This window comes from Oncorhynchus clarkii, chromosome 30 (assembly GCF_045791955.1).
Source record: "Oncorhynchus clarkii lewisi isolate Uvic-CL-2024 chromosome 30, UVic_Ocla_1.0, whole genome shotgun sequence".
Classification (NCBI taxonomy): Eukaryota; Metazoa; Chordata; class Actinopteri; order Salmoniformes; family Salmonidae; genus Oncorhynchus; species Oncorhynchus clarkii.
The window spans coordinates 25,763,066-25,779,954 of NC_092176.1; the positions used below are offsets into that span (position 1 = coordinate 25,763,066).

General features: G+C 43.3%; 2 protein-coding genes across 3 annotated transcripts in view; one reads left to right on the forward strand and one right to left on the reverse strand.

Moving 5' to 3' along the window:
- Nucleotides 1-1,321: 1,321 nt before the first annotated feature.
- Nucleotides 1,322-5,124, reverse strand: LOC139390023 (serine/threonine-protein phosphatase PGAM5, mitochondrial-like). The gene is made up of 6 exons (XM_071137129.1): nt 4,521-5,124; nt 4,113-4,288; nt 3,788-3,913; nt 2,892-2,980; nt 2,159-2,292; nt 1,322-1,927 (listed from the first exon to the last, which is right to left on the reverse strand). Exons 1-6 carry the CDS (start codon nt 4,730-4,732, stop codon nt 1,777-1,779), a joined length of 888 nt encoding a protein of 295 aa, XP_070993230.1. The 5' UTR covers nt 4,733-5,124; the 3' UTR covers nt 1,322-1,776.
- A 442-nt stretch (nt 5,125-5,566) lies between these two features.
- LOC139389483 (palmitoyltransferase ZDHHC8B-like) overlaps nt 5,567-16,889 on the forward strand; it is a 125,404-nt gene continuing 114,081 nt past the window's right edge. Inside the window, exon 1 of one of the 2 annotated variants that reach the window (XM_071136308.1) lies at nt 5,567-5,857. In XM_071136308.1, the coding sequence (XP_070992409.1) occupies nt 5,754-5,857 (104 nt within the window). In that variant the 5' untranslated portion in view covers nt 5,567-5,753. The remainder of the gene's footprint in view (nt 5,858-16,889) is intronic. The other variant, XM_071136309.1, reaches the window with a different exon arrangement.

Here is a 16,889-nt window from a genome sequence, read left to right on the forward strand (position 1 = left end):
CATTGTTACAGCAACAGTTAATTGAGAAACCTGAATCAATACAAAATCCCCTTCAGTTTAATACAAAATCAAGACAGAAAGGGCACAACATGTATACTCCCCTTTCACTCTGTAGGGGAGAGTGGTGTATTTTGAGCAACTTTTACATTTAGCATCACTATGTCAAGGGAAATATAGTATGCTTTCTAACAATGATATCTACATATATTTAATGATGTTGTGTATTCCTGGAAATAAACATACCATTTTTGAAAACACAGCTTGTCCAGAAAAAGTGGACTCTTGGCACAACCTAACCCAGGTATGGGGTAAGTTGAGCATAGGGACAGGGTAAATTGAGCCACCTTGGGGTAAGTGGGTGGTGGTGCTGGTAGGTCAAAGTTGAATTAATGGAAGGAAGGTTGTGGTATATTGAATGTCTTAAATGTATGCCTACTTTCAGATAAAGATCTCGCTGTTCAATATCACTTACCCTTCCATCTCTTGACCAGTAATCTGGGACAGGGACGTTTCAATCTGCCAATTAATTGGCAAGTTCTCTGTATTTGAGGCTACTAAGCCCATGAAACTGGTCCGTGAGATTCTTGATTTGTTTATCAAGCTCAGACTCCAAGTCATCAGATGAGACCTTGTGTTCCTCTGCTACTCTGCCACAGACTCCCTTTCACACAGCTACATGTTTGTTACTGTACCTCTTCAGTGTATGTTTTCATTTCTTGCTGCTGCTCCTTCTCTCACTTCCTTGACTGCTCTGTTAAGAACCTCAAGGGGTGGCTTGATCCCTTCTTGTTTTACAATTCTATACACAGGCATGATCATGTCTGCTCTGTATCAATACAAATTTACTATCTTGAGTTCATATGCATGACACATTGCAAAAATACTATGCATATTATGTATAAAACAGACAAAATGCAATCATAATTTGTCATGGTGGTATTGGCTCAAGTTACCTCAAGACAAACATTTTGACTATATTAGCCCAAACAGTTACAAGGATCCACTTTCATGCTAAGTTTAGGACCTCATATTGTAGCTTGTTTTGTACAGCAGTTGGGGTCTTTACAATCTTAAAACTATCTACATAGGTTTAGATACAAGCATCAGATGGCCTAGCAGTTAGAGCGTTGGGCCAGTGACTGAAATCAAATACCAGAGTCGACAACGTAAAAAAAAATATCTTGATGTTCCCTTGAGCAAGGCACTTAACCCTAATTGCGCCACGGTCCTTGTTGATCATGGCAGACCCTGGCTGTGACCCCACTCGTTGAGTGTGTCTCAGGGGGAGGTGTGATGTACAAAAAAAAGACATTTCCAAATCCCGTGTATTAATATACATTTGTAGATGTATGAAATAGGACAAATATAAGCACCTGCTAAATTATCATGGAACTTATAACACAAATTCATTTAACTTTGTGAAAATCCATTTTTGGGCTGTAACTTGCTTACCATATGGTTTCTTCCTTCCCAGACTCCATGAAATGATTGCCTCTTCCTAAATATTTGGTCACATTATTAGTTTTGTGCATGGTTTCCTAGAAACAAGCGGTGGCTCAACTTACCCCACTTTCCCCTAGTTGGCAAACGATGGCAGGGGAGTTGATCACAACAAAACACCACAGAATATCTCATTGCACATTGAAGTTACAAAATTAACACCAAAAATAACTTTCAAGACACTTAAGCAGAAATCAAGAGCCATTCAGTTCACCCTGCGACCGACATCTGAACCTCTCAGAAAGAGAACGAGTGAATACTGTAGGTGGAACATGGTCAGGTCCGTGTGAGTTTGTCCGGGGGCATGAACCCTGAGTCTCCCAGTGTCCTCAGTGCCACCCTGCCGCTGGGGCGCACGGTGAGCCAGGTGATGCTGCCGTTGTTCAGCCCAATCCTCAGCCAGCCCTCTGGAGGAAACTGCAGGGCCCTGAGACATACAGACAGAAAGAGATTGAGACCGTTAGAGCAACCGATACACCCCGATCTAACAAATATACACATCTGTCATGGGATGTTGGCAAGCACATCATTATTTTCACGAAATGCAAAAGATATAATACAGTATATTGGAATTGCTACACAAAGTCATGATGATTAGCATCATCTTGTTGAATGGGGCTTTGGTCCAGCTTCAGCCTGCCTCGGGAGAGCAACACACCTGCACACAAAATAGCGGATGACATTGGCATGACAGACGATGATCTCGTAGCTGTCCTCCTTCTGCTTGGGGTCAGCGCGGTGGATGTAGCGACGGAAGGCAGCCTCGATCCGGGCCCCGTCCTCGTGGTACTGCTGTAGAGCGGTAGAAAGGTCCACAGTGGTTGTGTAAGACGAGAGTTTGAGCTGACCTCTGATTGCATTGCATTGAATGATACATACAAGCAGACAGCTGTAACTATACTGAACAAAAATATGAACCCAACATGTAAAGTGTTGGTCCCATTTTTCATGCGCTGAAATAAAAGATCCAATAAATGTTCCATACGCACAGAAAAGGTCTCTCTCAAACTTTGTGCACACATTTGTTTACATCCCTGTTAGTGAGCATTTCTCCTTTGCCAAAATAATCCATCCACATGACAGGTTTGGGATATCAAGAAGCTGATTAAACAGCATGATCATTACACAGTGGGTGGGCCTATGCCCTCCTAGGGCCACCCATGTCTGCATCCCTGCCCAGTCATGTGAAATCCATAGATTAGTTAGTGCCTAATGAATTTATTTCAATTGACTGATTTCCTTCTATAAACTGTAACACAGTAAAATCTTAGAAATTGTTGCATGTTGAGTTTATATTTTTGTTCAATATAGATAACAAGTGAAAGGGACACTGAACAGGAGGTAATATGACAGGCACACAGGCCGTTGAGAACCCAGAATGGCCATCTCACCACAGCGTCAGGCTTCCAGTGGGTGACAGGAGGCACAGGTTGAATGGGTGCTCCTTCTCTTAGCAAATCACAGCTCACCAGCTCCACCCCTAAACCAATAACATAACGGAAGATTAAAGTTAGTTAGCGGTGAGTAGTGAAGTACTCATCATGATTCATGACATTTTTACATCTGAAATATCTGAGATCAAAGCTTCTGAGGCTGTTATCAGATAAAGCCTTGGTATCAGGTGATGTGAATATCTGCAAGATGTATAGGAGCAGGTGACCAGCCCTTCTACTGAACTACTGGCTTTTGCTCCTACTCTACACAAACACACCGGATTCAACCATATGGTCTATGGATTCAGTTGAATCAGGAGTGTTAGATTCAGTCTGAGAAATCCTTCAGGATGGTAGCTCTCCAGAAGGAGATTTGGTCACTCCTGATGTACGGTACTGGTTAGTCTCATGGGACCTGGATCTGAATATTGTATATACTCTGGAATACACCTCAGCTGTAAAGTAAATATTGTATATACTCTGGAATACACCTCAGCTGTAAAGTGAATATTGTATATACTCCGGCATACGCCTCAGCTGTAAAGTAAATATTGTATATACTCCGGCATACACCTCAGCTGTAAAGTAAATATTGTATATACTCCATCATACGCCTCAGCTGTAAAGTAAATATTGTATATACTCCAGCATACGCCTCAGCTGTAAAGTAAATATTGTATATACTCCAGCATACGCCTCAGCTGTAAAGTAAATATTGTATATACTCCAGCATACGCCTCAGCTGTAAAGTAAATATTGTATATACTCCAGCATACGCCTCAGCTGTAAAGTAAATATTGTATATACTCCGGCATACGCCTCAGCTGTAAAGTTTGCCGGTCTATGGTTCTGACCTGGGAGGTATTTGCTGATGATGTTGGCAGTCTCGGTGGCCCTGGCCATAGTGGAGTGGACCATGATGTCATACTTTAACCCAAGGGCAGCCAACCGCTGGCCAGTAAACTCAGCCTGCTCCCGACCTGCAGAACACAAACACATAGTCCCCAAAATTAGCAGACTGCAATTGTGAAACACTTTCACCACCTCTGTTGAGTGCTGCTGAATATACTCTTCTTATTCACTAAAATTCAACTGTTGAGCTGGAGAGTATAGTTGAGAAATAGGTCTATGTTTCATGCCTTTAGCAACATGAGTACACAGCAGCACTGGGTACACAACCTAAAGGGGTGAGGATTCTCTCATGGTCTCCATTGCCACTCAAGTTGTACTGGGAGTGTCTGATGAGGAGGATGTTGCGTGTGGCTTTGGGTTTCCCATTGTCCTGCTCTGAGCTTGGGTCTTCACTGACGACCTCCTTCTTCTTCCCATTTGTCAACAGTGCGGACGGGTCCCGCCTAGTACAGTACAGAGGGAACAAATCAGTTATGTGTGTTGCGGTTTACTTCTCTTGATGACATGCCAAGAGCCCAGACCTGTCAGGCTGTCAACATGTTGTCGCTGGCTGTTAATATCAATCAATCACACTGACTCAGTCAGACTAAACTACTTGACCCACGTGAACAGATCTGACCGCCCTCTATGTTTTATAGTAGTCTGCATCAGACTTAGCTAATAAAGGAGGCATACTTATCCCAGTTGAAGTCCCAGGCATTTCCAGTAGATTCAACAGTGCGGTTCACCGCTGGCTGTGCAGCTTGCAAAACATTGAACAGGCTCCACCGAGCGGCTCGCGTGTGGCCGAAACAGCCCTGGTATTCAGCTGCGGCAGCCGCAACAACCAGCACCGCTGATCCGCCAGCGAACCCACACACTATTTTAATTGTCCTCCGATATGACATGTTGTGAAAAACTATCGGTTCTGTGCAGTGGGTTTTCTAGGTAGCGAGCTAACTTGCTAATGCCGCCCAACGTCTGTAGTAGAAGAGATCCCTTTCAAGAACTGAGCAGCCAGCAGTCTCGAGGAGCGGCTAATCCTGACCTAGCTAGACAGCCTCTGGTCTGGACTGTGGATTTACACCCTTTCTATGTGCAGGAATAGAGTGAATACCCTCCAACGACTCTTTAATCGCTCGTTAAAAATAAGTCCAGTCAAAGATTATGAAGCTACTTGGAATCACTTAACAAGCTAGCAGCTAATTAAAAAGGAAAACATACAGTGCTTGGAACTATGGTGTCTCGCTAGAGCCAAAGAACCAGCTAAACGCAGATATTACGATACGCGAAAGCTGGACAAAACGAACAAATTATTCACCTTTAGAGGGCGCGCACAGCCCATGAAACAGATGCCAAAGACCTGAAAATTCAGCAGGGGAGCAGAGCTTGTGGAGGTCCTTATTATAATAAATAATAATAATATATTTTGGTTTTTCACTCTCTACCCTCACAGTAGGGCCAAAGTCAAAATGAATGTATATGTAACAAAAGTTGCATAAAACGATAGTGATGAGTGACTGGTTTAGACATGCCTAAAAAATGTTTTTAAACAAAATTAAATATATAAAATCCGATTTGAGGGTGAATAAAACGTGTGGCCCCTGGCTGTAACCTAAGCATCCCATCACAGTCCTCTTCGTTTAGCATTAAACTAGGTTTAAAATATATTATATTGTTATCTTCAACCTAGGCTCCACCTTTCAAGCGGTTTTGTGACCTCACTCGTGGGCTGGATTGCTAGAGTGGGATTTCTAGTCTTTCGGAGCGCAGTATATTTTTGCTTGACTATCTTTGGATCTGTGTGCGTTTAACAGTAATAAAGACAGATTTTCTGAATCGGTAAATGTAGATATTTCAGACTGGATCTTTACATCTGTATACCGTCTCCAATTGGAATAAATAATTGAGGAATGTGGAAATTACAGAATGCCCAACAGCGTTGGAAAGAGATTTAAACCCACCAAATACATCCCGGTATCTACTGCTGCCACTTTTCTTGTGGGATCCACCACCTTATTCTTCGTTTTTACGTAAGTTTTATCCTTGTTTAAGTCATACATGCTTCTGCTAATAGTCTACACATAATAAAGCGTCCTCGTTAGTATCAGTCCTAGCCTAGGTCCAATGATCTGGTGGTAGCTAATGGCTATTACTGTTAGAAGTTTTTGTTGGAGGTTTAGACTGATTTTTCGGGTCGGATCTTTATGCTGTAATGAATGGTTTAATCAAACGTTTTGACTGTGCACGGGACATGTTATTGTCCTGTACTCGTTTTGGTAACAATGTTTACGTGTGTCGACGCATTATGGTAGAAACTCCTTTGTGGCATGTAGGCCAACTTTAGGCTATATTTGTTTCCCAAATTCATTTTTTTTTCTAGAATAAACGTCATTGGACACCCCACTCAAGCTTGAAGTAGCCTAAGAGGTAGGCACATAGCGGGAATAGGTTACCATGAACCCGTAGTCCGCCATACTTGCCAGCTAGTTTCTCCTTTAGTTCTACGGGAAAAACAAGCAACGGAGCAGCGAATAAATATTGTTGCAGCTGGTAGCTTGGGTAATGGATGAGTTCAATATTGAATAGGAACACTGCCTCGCCTTCGAAATCTACATCTAAGTGTTTAACGGGACATTTACTCCTGTCACTCATGTGCATGCGCTCTGAAGGTTGTAGTGTTTCGAGCGGTACCGCTCCACCTTCATTATGGAAATGTATGTGGTTTACAATGAGTGATGTTTTTCTGAAGGTTCTTTTTTTTCCACCCTGATTTGTTTTGTTCTATTTGTTTTGTTCTAGACGCGCACACACACGGTCCCACGTCATGGATTGTATCCCTGATTGACCCTGTGATCTACTTTAAATGCATAATTTATAGACAGGCTAATAATCTGATTGTAACATTTGGAGTACAGCCTAGGCCTGCTGCAAATTTGAATCTGCACTTAGATTTACAGCTGAGTCTATTTGCTTATGGAGACTAGTGGTTTGACTGAACTGGTGAGATTTATTGTCTATTTTGTGGTCAAATAGGTGTCACTTTCTACTCTGGCTGGTTTAGAGAGACTGTAAAGTGAAGCTTTGCCACACCACATGACATGTTATTTGTCCTACACCTGTTGTGGAACTAGAAGCACAAGCATTTCGCTACACTCGCATTAACATCTGCTAACCATGTGTATGTGACAAATAACATTTGATTTGATTTGATTTGACTCATATGTTTTGCTAAAAGGACCATCAGATGTTCTCATGCAGTCACGATGTGATAAATAAATCATCAGATGTAACGTTATTTCGTGTGATGATTATGATATCAGCCTTTATTCCATGACACTGTTCTCCTTCGTGCTGTTAAAAGCAGCTGTTTTAAAAGGGAAACTGGTGCATGTAATTATTACAGACAACAAATAGAAAATCATCAAAAAAACAACAACTGAAGCAACGTAAAGCAAATGGTTTCAAATGTTGCCCAGACTAAACTATTCAGGGTGTAGCATGGCGTTTGTACTGGGGGTTAATGTTTAGATTAAAGGAAACCTATGGACTTGGCTTGCCCTGTTGCCCAGCAATCTAGATTGGAGTGTCAACAACAACTCCCTGGTTCCTCCCTGGCTGTAAGAGGCTTTGCATAGACAAATGGTCAGATGAAGAAGTAGGCTAATGCTGTAGCCCTGATGTGCTAGTTGTATGCATTGTCACCACAGTAGCTGATACAGTGCTGTACCTACTTCGTAGGTCCCTCTCCAATCTTCCAGACCTCGGTTTTTCTGCCCAGCTTCTCTATTGCAGCAGGGGTTCCAGTCAAGCTGTGTTCAGGGCCAGATAGATGGGCCAATCATTGACCCCCAACAGATGGTTAAGGATTAGGATTTTACCCTGGTGTTGCTTTGCTCTTTGATTTCTCATGCAGTTACATATTCAGAGGATTGGCCCATGTATAACGGAACCCCCTGGGGTGGAATAACTGTACACATCCACACTAAAATATGTGGGGCACACATGTTTTACACAATAGGGAAAGGGGGATACCTAGTCAGTTGTCCAACTAAATGTATTCAACTGAAATGTGTCTTCCGCATTTAACCCAACCCCTCTTAATCAGAGAGGTGTAGGGGGCTGCCATAATCAACATCCACGTCTTCGGCGCCCGGGGAACAGTGGGTTAACTGTCTTGCTCAGGGGCAAAACGACAGATTTCTACCTTGTCAGCTCGGGGATTCGATCCAGCAACCTTCCGGTTACTGGCCCAACGCTCTAACCACAATTCTCCTCAATACACCACAATACTCCTTAATGCACCGCAATACAAAACAACATTCCACAGTGCACCACAACACAACACACAGCAGGAGACCACATAGATGAAGCCCCACGTATACTATGTTGAAAGACCTGTGAGCCATCTCCCTTCTCCCAGCCATAGAGTGAGTCATTGTGGGCCATGTGATTGCCAGCTCTTCACACAAATGTCATATCAGGCATGGAGGAAGAGACACTGTGTGAATAGTATGCCAGCTGAGCTCTGGCCCAGTGTTACTGTTACTGCTGTGCCTGGCTTGTCTGTCAGTGGCTTTACAGTGTGTCTGTCCTCCACGACCACAATATGATTCACTCATTCACATAAGGCTCATAATGCCATGTGACAAGGTTCCCTGATTCCTCCACGTAGGTCCAGCTTCTGGTATTTCTCCAGAAACAAGATGTGCTATAACGTTGGACTGGGTGCTGACACAAACACTTTGTATAACGTCTTTCCCCATGCCCTTGACCAAATGCCCAAATGCACATTGGCAAGGGAGCCAGAGCAATGTGGACAGACAGAGAAATCTAATCTTTGACTTCCACATCTGTTTCCTCCTTTACAATATAGATGTATTTAAATGTGGCGATACTCAAGTTGTCCAGTAGACTCCATTGTTTCCTGATTAATTACTCTCTTTTCCTCCATGACCACTATTACTCTGCTGGTATGGGCAATGTTCGATCCAATGTCCATACTAGAATACCACTTAGAATGCCCAATACATTGCTTCATTCTAACTATATAGTATGCTGGTGTAGACATTGTAACAAAAATTGGTCATTGTGAAAGTTATGTTCAAGTGTATAATGATACATTAGGATGTCATAGAGCAAACCAGGGGAGTCTTTAATCTCATACAGTACTTACTCACCCCAACATGATGGGGTGGTGGTGAGGGCTGGATAGATGGATTCATTCCAATATCCAGGGCTAAGTGCTTGATGTTTCCTGGTGTCTGTGGTGTTTTAAAACATTGTGGTACTCTCTTCTCTACCACATTAATTGAACTTTTAGGATAGTAATTAAATGTATATCCCCAATGATCTTAATCCAAATGACACCGATTCCCTAAATAGTTGGCTCTGGTCAACAGTAGTGCACTTTATAGGGAATAGGGTGCCATTTGGGACACAGACTGTGTGTGTTTACGCAGCACTGCTGCTGTCCTCTCTCTTTATTGGGAGGTTCAGTAAGCACTGCTGCTGTCCTCTCTCTTTATTGGGAGGTTCAGTAAGCACTGCTGCTGTCCTCTCTCTTTATTGGGAGGTTCAGTAAGCACTGCTGCTGTCCTCTCTTTATTGGGAGGTTCAGTAAGCATTGCTGCTGTCCTCTCTCTTTATTGGGAGGTTCAGTAAGCACTGCTGCTGTCCTCTCTCTTTATTGGGAGGTTCAGTAAGCACTGCTGCTGTCCTCTCTCTTTATTGGGAGGTTCAGTAAGCACTGCTGCTGTCCTCTCTCTTTATTGGGAGGTTCAGTAAGCACTGCTGCTGTCCTCTCTCTTTATTGGGAGGTTCAGTAAGCACTGCTGCTGTTCAATTCATTAGTGTCAATAAGTTCCGCATATTAGAGACCATGAGAGCCCAGCCCAGATATCCACTCTCTTATATTATATTAATGTGTTTGATTGTGGGTCTCGCTGTGGATTTGATGTCAGTTTAGTAATTGAATCTACATTGTTTGTTTTGATATGGGCAAAGTGATATCAGCACCGTTTGTTTGATATCATTTTAAAGGATATAAGCCTTCTGTATTAAAATAGCATGATGGCATTTAGGCTGTCTGTCTGGTTTGCTAAATCACCCACCTTGTTCTTTGTGTTGTTTAGATTTTGAATATCTCATCCTCTTTTAGATTATCACTAGACTTCAGATTTTGCTCTCGTTCTCTCCGTCTCTGTCTCTCTCTCCATCCATGCAGCTTTTCTATCCTGTCACTACTCTGGAAAGAGCAGAGCTCTCCTTCCTCATGCAGTGTCACAGTGAGTTAACATCAGAGATGAAGATAACAGGATTGATATACTGCCGATAACATGAGAGCGATAGGTTATAGGGGACGCTTCAGTCTTCTGTGTCATATAGATGCTGATAATCTCACTGAGATCCGCAATGCCAAAGTGATTCATAATATCACTACACAACTGCCTGTCCTCAGGTTTGGGTAGATACATGCATCTTTATGTTTCACCATTGAAAATGCTTTTAGCAGGACTGGGTCTGTTGCTAGTCGTGTCAGATTAAAAAGCAATACAATTTCATCCATATTTCCTCTTTTACAAGCAGCATCTCAGGCTAGGGAGTGGTCTGGTAGATGAATTTGGTGCTGGGTTGTGCTGTTCTCTCTCTTTCTCTCAAAGGGCTCCTCACAGTCATGTACTATATTACAGCAAGAACATGGGAGGAATAAGGATGACTCACAGGTCGATATAAAAGCAATGTTGGTTTTATTGTGCATGTAATTCTACTCCCCTTCAATAACATGGAAAATATTTGTTTTAATTGTGTATATACCTGATTAGTTCTCATTAATGTTCGCTCCCTCGTGGAGATTACTAATCTCTGCATGGTCATTGAGACTTTAACCCCACTCTTTTTCACTACACTATATTCTTTCTATCACAGTTTATTTTTATCAGGAATGTGATGTCTGATTGTGTTTGTAATCTACATCATGTCTGTACTTTAAAAGGAACAGTCTCTAGTTGTTTGATGGCTGATGGACCAATCCCAAATCTTGAAACGGACTATATTTTTTTTAATCAATCCTGAAACGATAACTATGTACTGTCGCTCATACAGTAAGATACAATGAACTGTAATTCCTCCTTATCAAATGTCTTGGGGCTGAATACAGTCATCAGATTTGGCAGCATACACAGAAACCATAGAGTTCAATTTTAAGGTAAAGGTTTACATAACCCCTTTAATTAACACTGACTGTTCCCCTCCACAATTTATCACTTCTGTTTCCACTTTCTCATGCTATAGATGGGTGGTGTATGGTCTCATGCTATGGATGGGTGGTGTATGGCCTCATGCTATAGATAGGTGGTGTATGGCCTCATGCTATAGACGGGTGGTGTATGGTCTCATGCTATGGTCTCATGCTATGGATGGGTGGTGTATGGTCTCATGCTATGGACGGGTGGTGTATGGTCTCATGCTATGGACGGGTGGTGTATGGTCTCATGCTATAGATGGGTGGTGTTTGGTCTCATGCTATGGTCTCATGCTATGGATGGGTGGTGTATGGTCTCATGCTATGGATGGGTGGTGTATGGTCTCATGCTATGGTCTCATGCTATGGATGGGTGGTGTATGGTCTCATGCTATGGACGGGTGGTGTATGGCCTCATGCTATAAATGGGTTGTGTTTGGTCTCATGCTATGGATGGGTGGTGTGGGGTCTCATGCTATGGTCTCATGCTATGGATGGGTGGTGTATGGTCTCATGCTATGGATGGGTGGTGTATGGTCTCATGTTATGGATGGGTGGTGCATGTTCTCATGCTATGGATGGGTGGTGCATGGTCTCATGCTATGGATGGGTGGTGTATGGTCTTATGCTATAGATGGGTAGTGTATGGTCTCATGCTATAGTTGGGTGGTGTATGGCCTCATGCTATAGATGAGTGGTGTATGGCCTCATGCTATAGATGGGTAGTGTATGGTCTCATGCTATAGATGGGTAGTGTATGGTCTCATGCTATAGATGGGTAGTGTATGGTCTCATGCTATAGATGGGTTGTGTATGGTCTCATGCTATAGATGGGTTGTGTATGGTCTCATGCTATAGATGGGTTGTGTATGGTCTCATGCTATAGATGAGTGGTGTATGGTCTCATGCTATAGATGGGTTGTGGGTTGGGTATGGTCTCATGCTATAGATGGGTGGTGTATGGCCTCATGCTATACATGGGTGGTGTATGGTCTCATGCTATACATGGGTGGTGTATGGCCTCATGCTATACATGGGTGGTGTATGGTCTCATGCTATACATGGGTGGTGTATGGCCTCATGCTATGGTCTCATGCTATAGATGGGTTGTGTATGGTCTCATGCTATAGATGGGTTGTGTATGGTCTCATGCTATAGATGGGTTGTGTATGGTCTCATGCTATAGATGGGTTGTGTATGGTCTCATGCTATAGATGAGTGGTGTATGGTCTCATGCTATAGATGGGTTGTGGGTTGGGTATGGTCTCATGCTATAGATGGGTGGTGTATGGCCTCATGCTATACATGGGTGGTGTATGGCCTCATGCTATACATGGGTGGTGTATGGCCTCATGCTATACATGGGTGGTGTATGGCCTCATGCTATACATGGGTGGTGTATGGTCTCATGCTATACATGGGTGGTGTATGGCCTCATCCATACTTTGTAATTGAGGGATTCAATAGAAACATAAGGATGATTATGTTAGCTTGAGTCTCTGATTTACATGATGTAGGCCTGTAGATCAATGTAATTTTTATTGTATTTATTTTATACTATCTAGAGTTCATGTGTTTTGTTTGTTTGCGTCTGTAGTGAAACTGACAAGCACAACAAATTAGTTGTAGATTCGTTTTTCCACTGACGATGAAGATAGAGAAATGGCATCAATACAACAAAACACCAAAGACTTATTTCAAACAATAGACCGTGTGATGACTCCCTCTGACTCTCTCTTCGATGGGGGTTTACACACTCCAAGATGGATACGTCTCCTATATATTTTTTACTGCAGGCTATGTGACAGTAATTAGATCAAATGTATATTTCAGACCAGGAGTTCTGATATAATATAAAGGCAAGCTCCCAAATGACTCTGTTAACTACATATTATGGGTTGATATCCATGTTATCGACTTCATCCTCCCAGCGTTCCCCTCTCTCCCACCCCCTCACAGGGAGAGCAATATCCCAGTCGTTATCTGCCATGGGCTATGGCATGGTACTACCATAAATCAGATCCCTCTCCTCCATAACCATGGCATGGTACTACCATAAATCAGATCCCTCTCCTCCATAACCATGGCATGGTACTACCATAAATCAGATCCCTCTCCTCCATAACCATGGCATGGTACTACCATAAATCAGATCCCTCTCCTCCATAACCATGGCATGGTACTACCATAAATCAGATCCCTCTCCTCCATAACCATGGCATGGTACTACCATAAATCAGATCCCTCTCCTCCATAACCATGGCATGGTACTACCATAAATCAGATCCCTCTCCTCCATAACCATGGCATGGTACTACATAAATCAGATCCCTCTCCTCCATAACCATGGTATGTCCAGCTTTTGCTTCCCCACAGATAGATGTCGTGGACCAGCCATTTCTTCATACCCCATAACTAGACCCAACCAACCACAGCCTGTCTGCAGTGAGTCAGAGAGGGTTGACATAAGACAGACAAGCATGCCTTACATCTTCCCCCTACATTGGTATTGACGAGTGAATGAGGCCAGTGAATAAAAGGCTGGGTCATCTAATCTGATTCCATCCTAGCCTCCTGTCACTGACTGACAACTAGGTTAAGATAATGCTGACGGATCAGCTTCCCTGGTCGTGTCTGGCATCCTGAAAAGAGTAGGTTCCTCCTGCCTGGCAAAACACAGCCTCATGCCTGCCCTCCATTACGTTAACCACGGCCGTGCACAGGTTGTTATTGAAATGAGTGCTATATATAATTCTAATAAGATGTGGCAGCTAGGCATTTGAAATGGACTGGGTGTGTGCATGACTGTAAGTTATGCATACAGTAATTCCATCTGCGCCTGACCAAGTGCTTTTAACAAAGACTGATCTGTGTTTTGTTGTTTTTGGCATTGATTTGAAAGCAGCAGAGGTTTAATCTTAATCATGTTTATATGTTTTGATCTGAGCCTTATTGGACTTTAAAATGATTTGATGGCTCAAACTGTTTTGCTGCTGCCCTATTTCTCCCCAACTTAGAGAGAAGACACAGCTTTATGTTGTGCTTGGGTTTTTGTGTGCCGTTTTGCATTCTGCCTTGAATGTGACAAACACAATGCCTCAAACAGTAGGGGGGAAATTCCTTTATTTTGTCATAATCTTTTATCTGTGTCGAAGCTAGGGAGAGCGCTTTTCTGCATTGCTACTTCAGAACTTTTCTTTTTATGTCTCTCTATTTGCCCTCAAGCTTTTTCTGAGCTCCGTCAAAAATAAGTTGTGCCCTGTGATGCCATGGCTTGGCTAAATGAAGCCATCTGTATGTAGCCAGAGCAGCTCAAAGCAGCAGTGTGGCTGAAAAAGTGCGGGGAAGGGGGGTGAGGCACTTGGGACTGGAAGTACAGGGTTTCTGTTCTCCACCTAGTGGTGGAAAATACTCTTTCTGAAAACATGTGGGATTGATTTCGACCTCCAACCGCTCCCTCCCTGGGCGTCTCCTCCCTGTTTCCCCCTCTATTCACTGTTTGGCAGGTTCGTTACCGACCAGGAATAAGTTGAAATAGAGCTCTGCCTCTGACACCTCGTGCTAAAAGTGCCATTTATACAGAGATCGAAAGAAGGCCTGGAGTACAGCTGTGTCTGTCTCACAGTTATAAAAGGAGATGTGTGTAGGTAGAGGAGTGTAGCCTACGTCTCAAGTACTCCAGAGAACCATAGAAACAGACACAGGGGAGAAAGAGAGAGGCCGATCGAGTGTGGGGTTTTCATATCTTTGGCCATTTCGGTCCATCTTTAGAAGACCCCAGAGATGGGCACATCAGAAAGAGCTGTGGTACTTAGTCATTTAACAAGCAGAGTGACATACATGCGAGTGGTCATGAAGGGCTAGCCTCGCCACTCTAGGACCTCTGTTTGGCTTTGGCCTCAGCCTTTGTAGTAGTTCTGAGGAGCTCTTATAGCTACTGTTACATAGCTTTAGTCAGACAGACCTTTGGATAGTTCAAAAATGGAAAGACAACAAATATACAGTGTAAATTCTGTATTAAAATGCATGAGAAATGATCTGCCTAATGTCACCTGCACTTAGATTGAGATGTTGTCTGTCCACTCCACACATGCTCACAGAATAGAGATATTAATGCTGTTGATGATTGTTTTAATGGACTATGTTGAGCATCCCAAAAGCCATATGCGCCCTGGTCAAAAGTAGTGCAGCACATAGGGAATAGGGTGCCATTGGGATGCTGTCTACCCTGGCTGCTATATACAGCCTACCCTGGCTGCTATATACAGCCTACCCTGGCTGCTATATACAGTCTACCCTGGCTGCTATATACAGCCTACCCTGGCTGCTATATACAGCCTACCCTGGCTGCTATATACAGCCTACACTGGCTGCTATATACAGCCTACACTGGCTGCTATATACAGCCTACCCTGGCTGCTATATACAGCCTACCCTGGCTCATATACACAACCTACCCTGGCTCATATACACAACCTACCCTGGCTGCTATACACAGCCTACCCTGGCTGCTATACACAGCCTACCCTGGCTGCTATACACAGCCTACCCTGGCAGCTATACACAGCCTACCCTGGCAGCTATACACAGCCTACCCTGGCTGCTATATACAGCCTACCCTGGCTGCTATAGACAGCCTACCCTGGCTGCTATACACAACCTACCCTGGCTGCTATACACAGCCTACCCTGGCTGCTATACACAGCCTACCCTGGCTGCTATACACAGCCTACCCTGGCTGCTATACACAGCCTACCCTGGCTGCTATACACAGCCTACCCTGGCTGCTATACACAGCCTACCCTGGCTGCTATACACAGCCTACACTGGCTGCTATACACAGCCTACACTGGCTGCTATACACAGCCTACACTGGCTGCTATACACAGCCTACCCTTGCTGCTATACATAGCCTACCCTGGCTGCCATACACAGGCTACCCTGGCTGCTATATACAGCCTACCCTGGCTGCTATACACAGCCTACCCTGGCTGCTATACACAGCCTACCCTGGCTGCTATACACAGCCTACCCTGGCTGCTCTACACAGCCTACCCTGGCTGCTATACACAGCCTACCCTGGCTGCTATACTCTGCAGTGGGTGAGTGGTGAAACGACACTCTGTAATTTGTCTGTTTTCTACCTTACTTAGTTTGAATAGACTGAGTGCAATGCACATGGACTGATTTGACTGTGGAGACCTGAGTTGAAGAAGCACTCATTAATCTTAACTGAAAATATCTTGTGGTTAAGGATTTTTGTTGAGTTGATTTGTTATCTAGCCCTATTATAACAGCCATATTTTTGTCAGTGAATAAATTCAGTAATGGTTTACTGTAATCTGGATTTGCAGTAGTTGATTTTTATGCAGAGCCTTTGGTGACCAGACAATACCTATTATACTGCTGTACGCTGTAATGTGTGACCAAATTGATTCTCCTCTGTTTAAGATGAAAACAGCTTGTGAGCTGCATGTTGAGTGGTACCGCAGCCCGCCAAGCAGAACTGTAATCTGTATCTCACTTCGCACCAATTCTAATGGTTTTTAGAGCCTGAATGATACTATATTAGCCCCAATTAAAGCATACCATTTGTATTTAAACTCCAGTGTCAGTCATGATTAGTAGGAATACTAAAGTTGTGTTTTTTTTTAGAGGTTTTGTTGGCTCGCCCATTTGACAGAAACATTAGTCAAAAATGTATAGTGATTAAAATCCCCTCACAGTAAAACGTCCAGACAAGTCTTAGCCATGGATTTCCTCTGGGAGAAATGTTTTCCTTGGCTGTGTGAAGTGGTGCAGAATACTTTAGAATCTGAATA

Bases quoted from the DNA above. Each gene is read 5' to 3' on its own strand.
- LOC139390023 (XM_071137129.1), bottom strand. From the start codon at position 4,732: ATGTCATATCGGAGGACAATTAAAATAGTGTGTGGGTTCGCTGGCGGA. The intron at 3,914-4,112 runs GTTGTGTACCCA...TGTGTTCTGCAG, and splicing joins GAGAATCCTCACCCCTTTAG to GTCGGGAGCAGGCTGAGTTT. The intron at 2,981-3,787 runs GTCAGAACCATA...TTATTGGTTTAG, and splicing joins CATCAGCAAATACCTCCCAG to GGGTGGAGCTGGTGAGCTGT.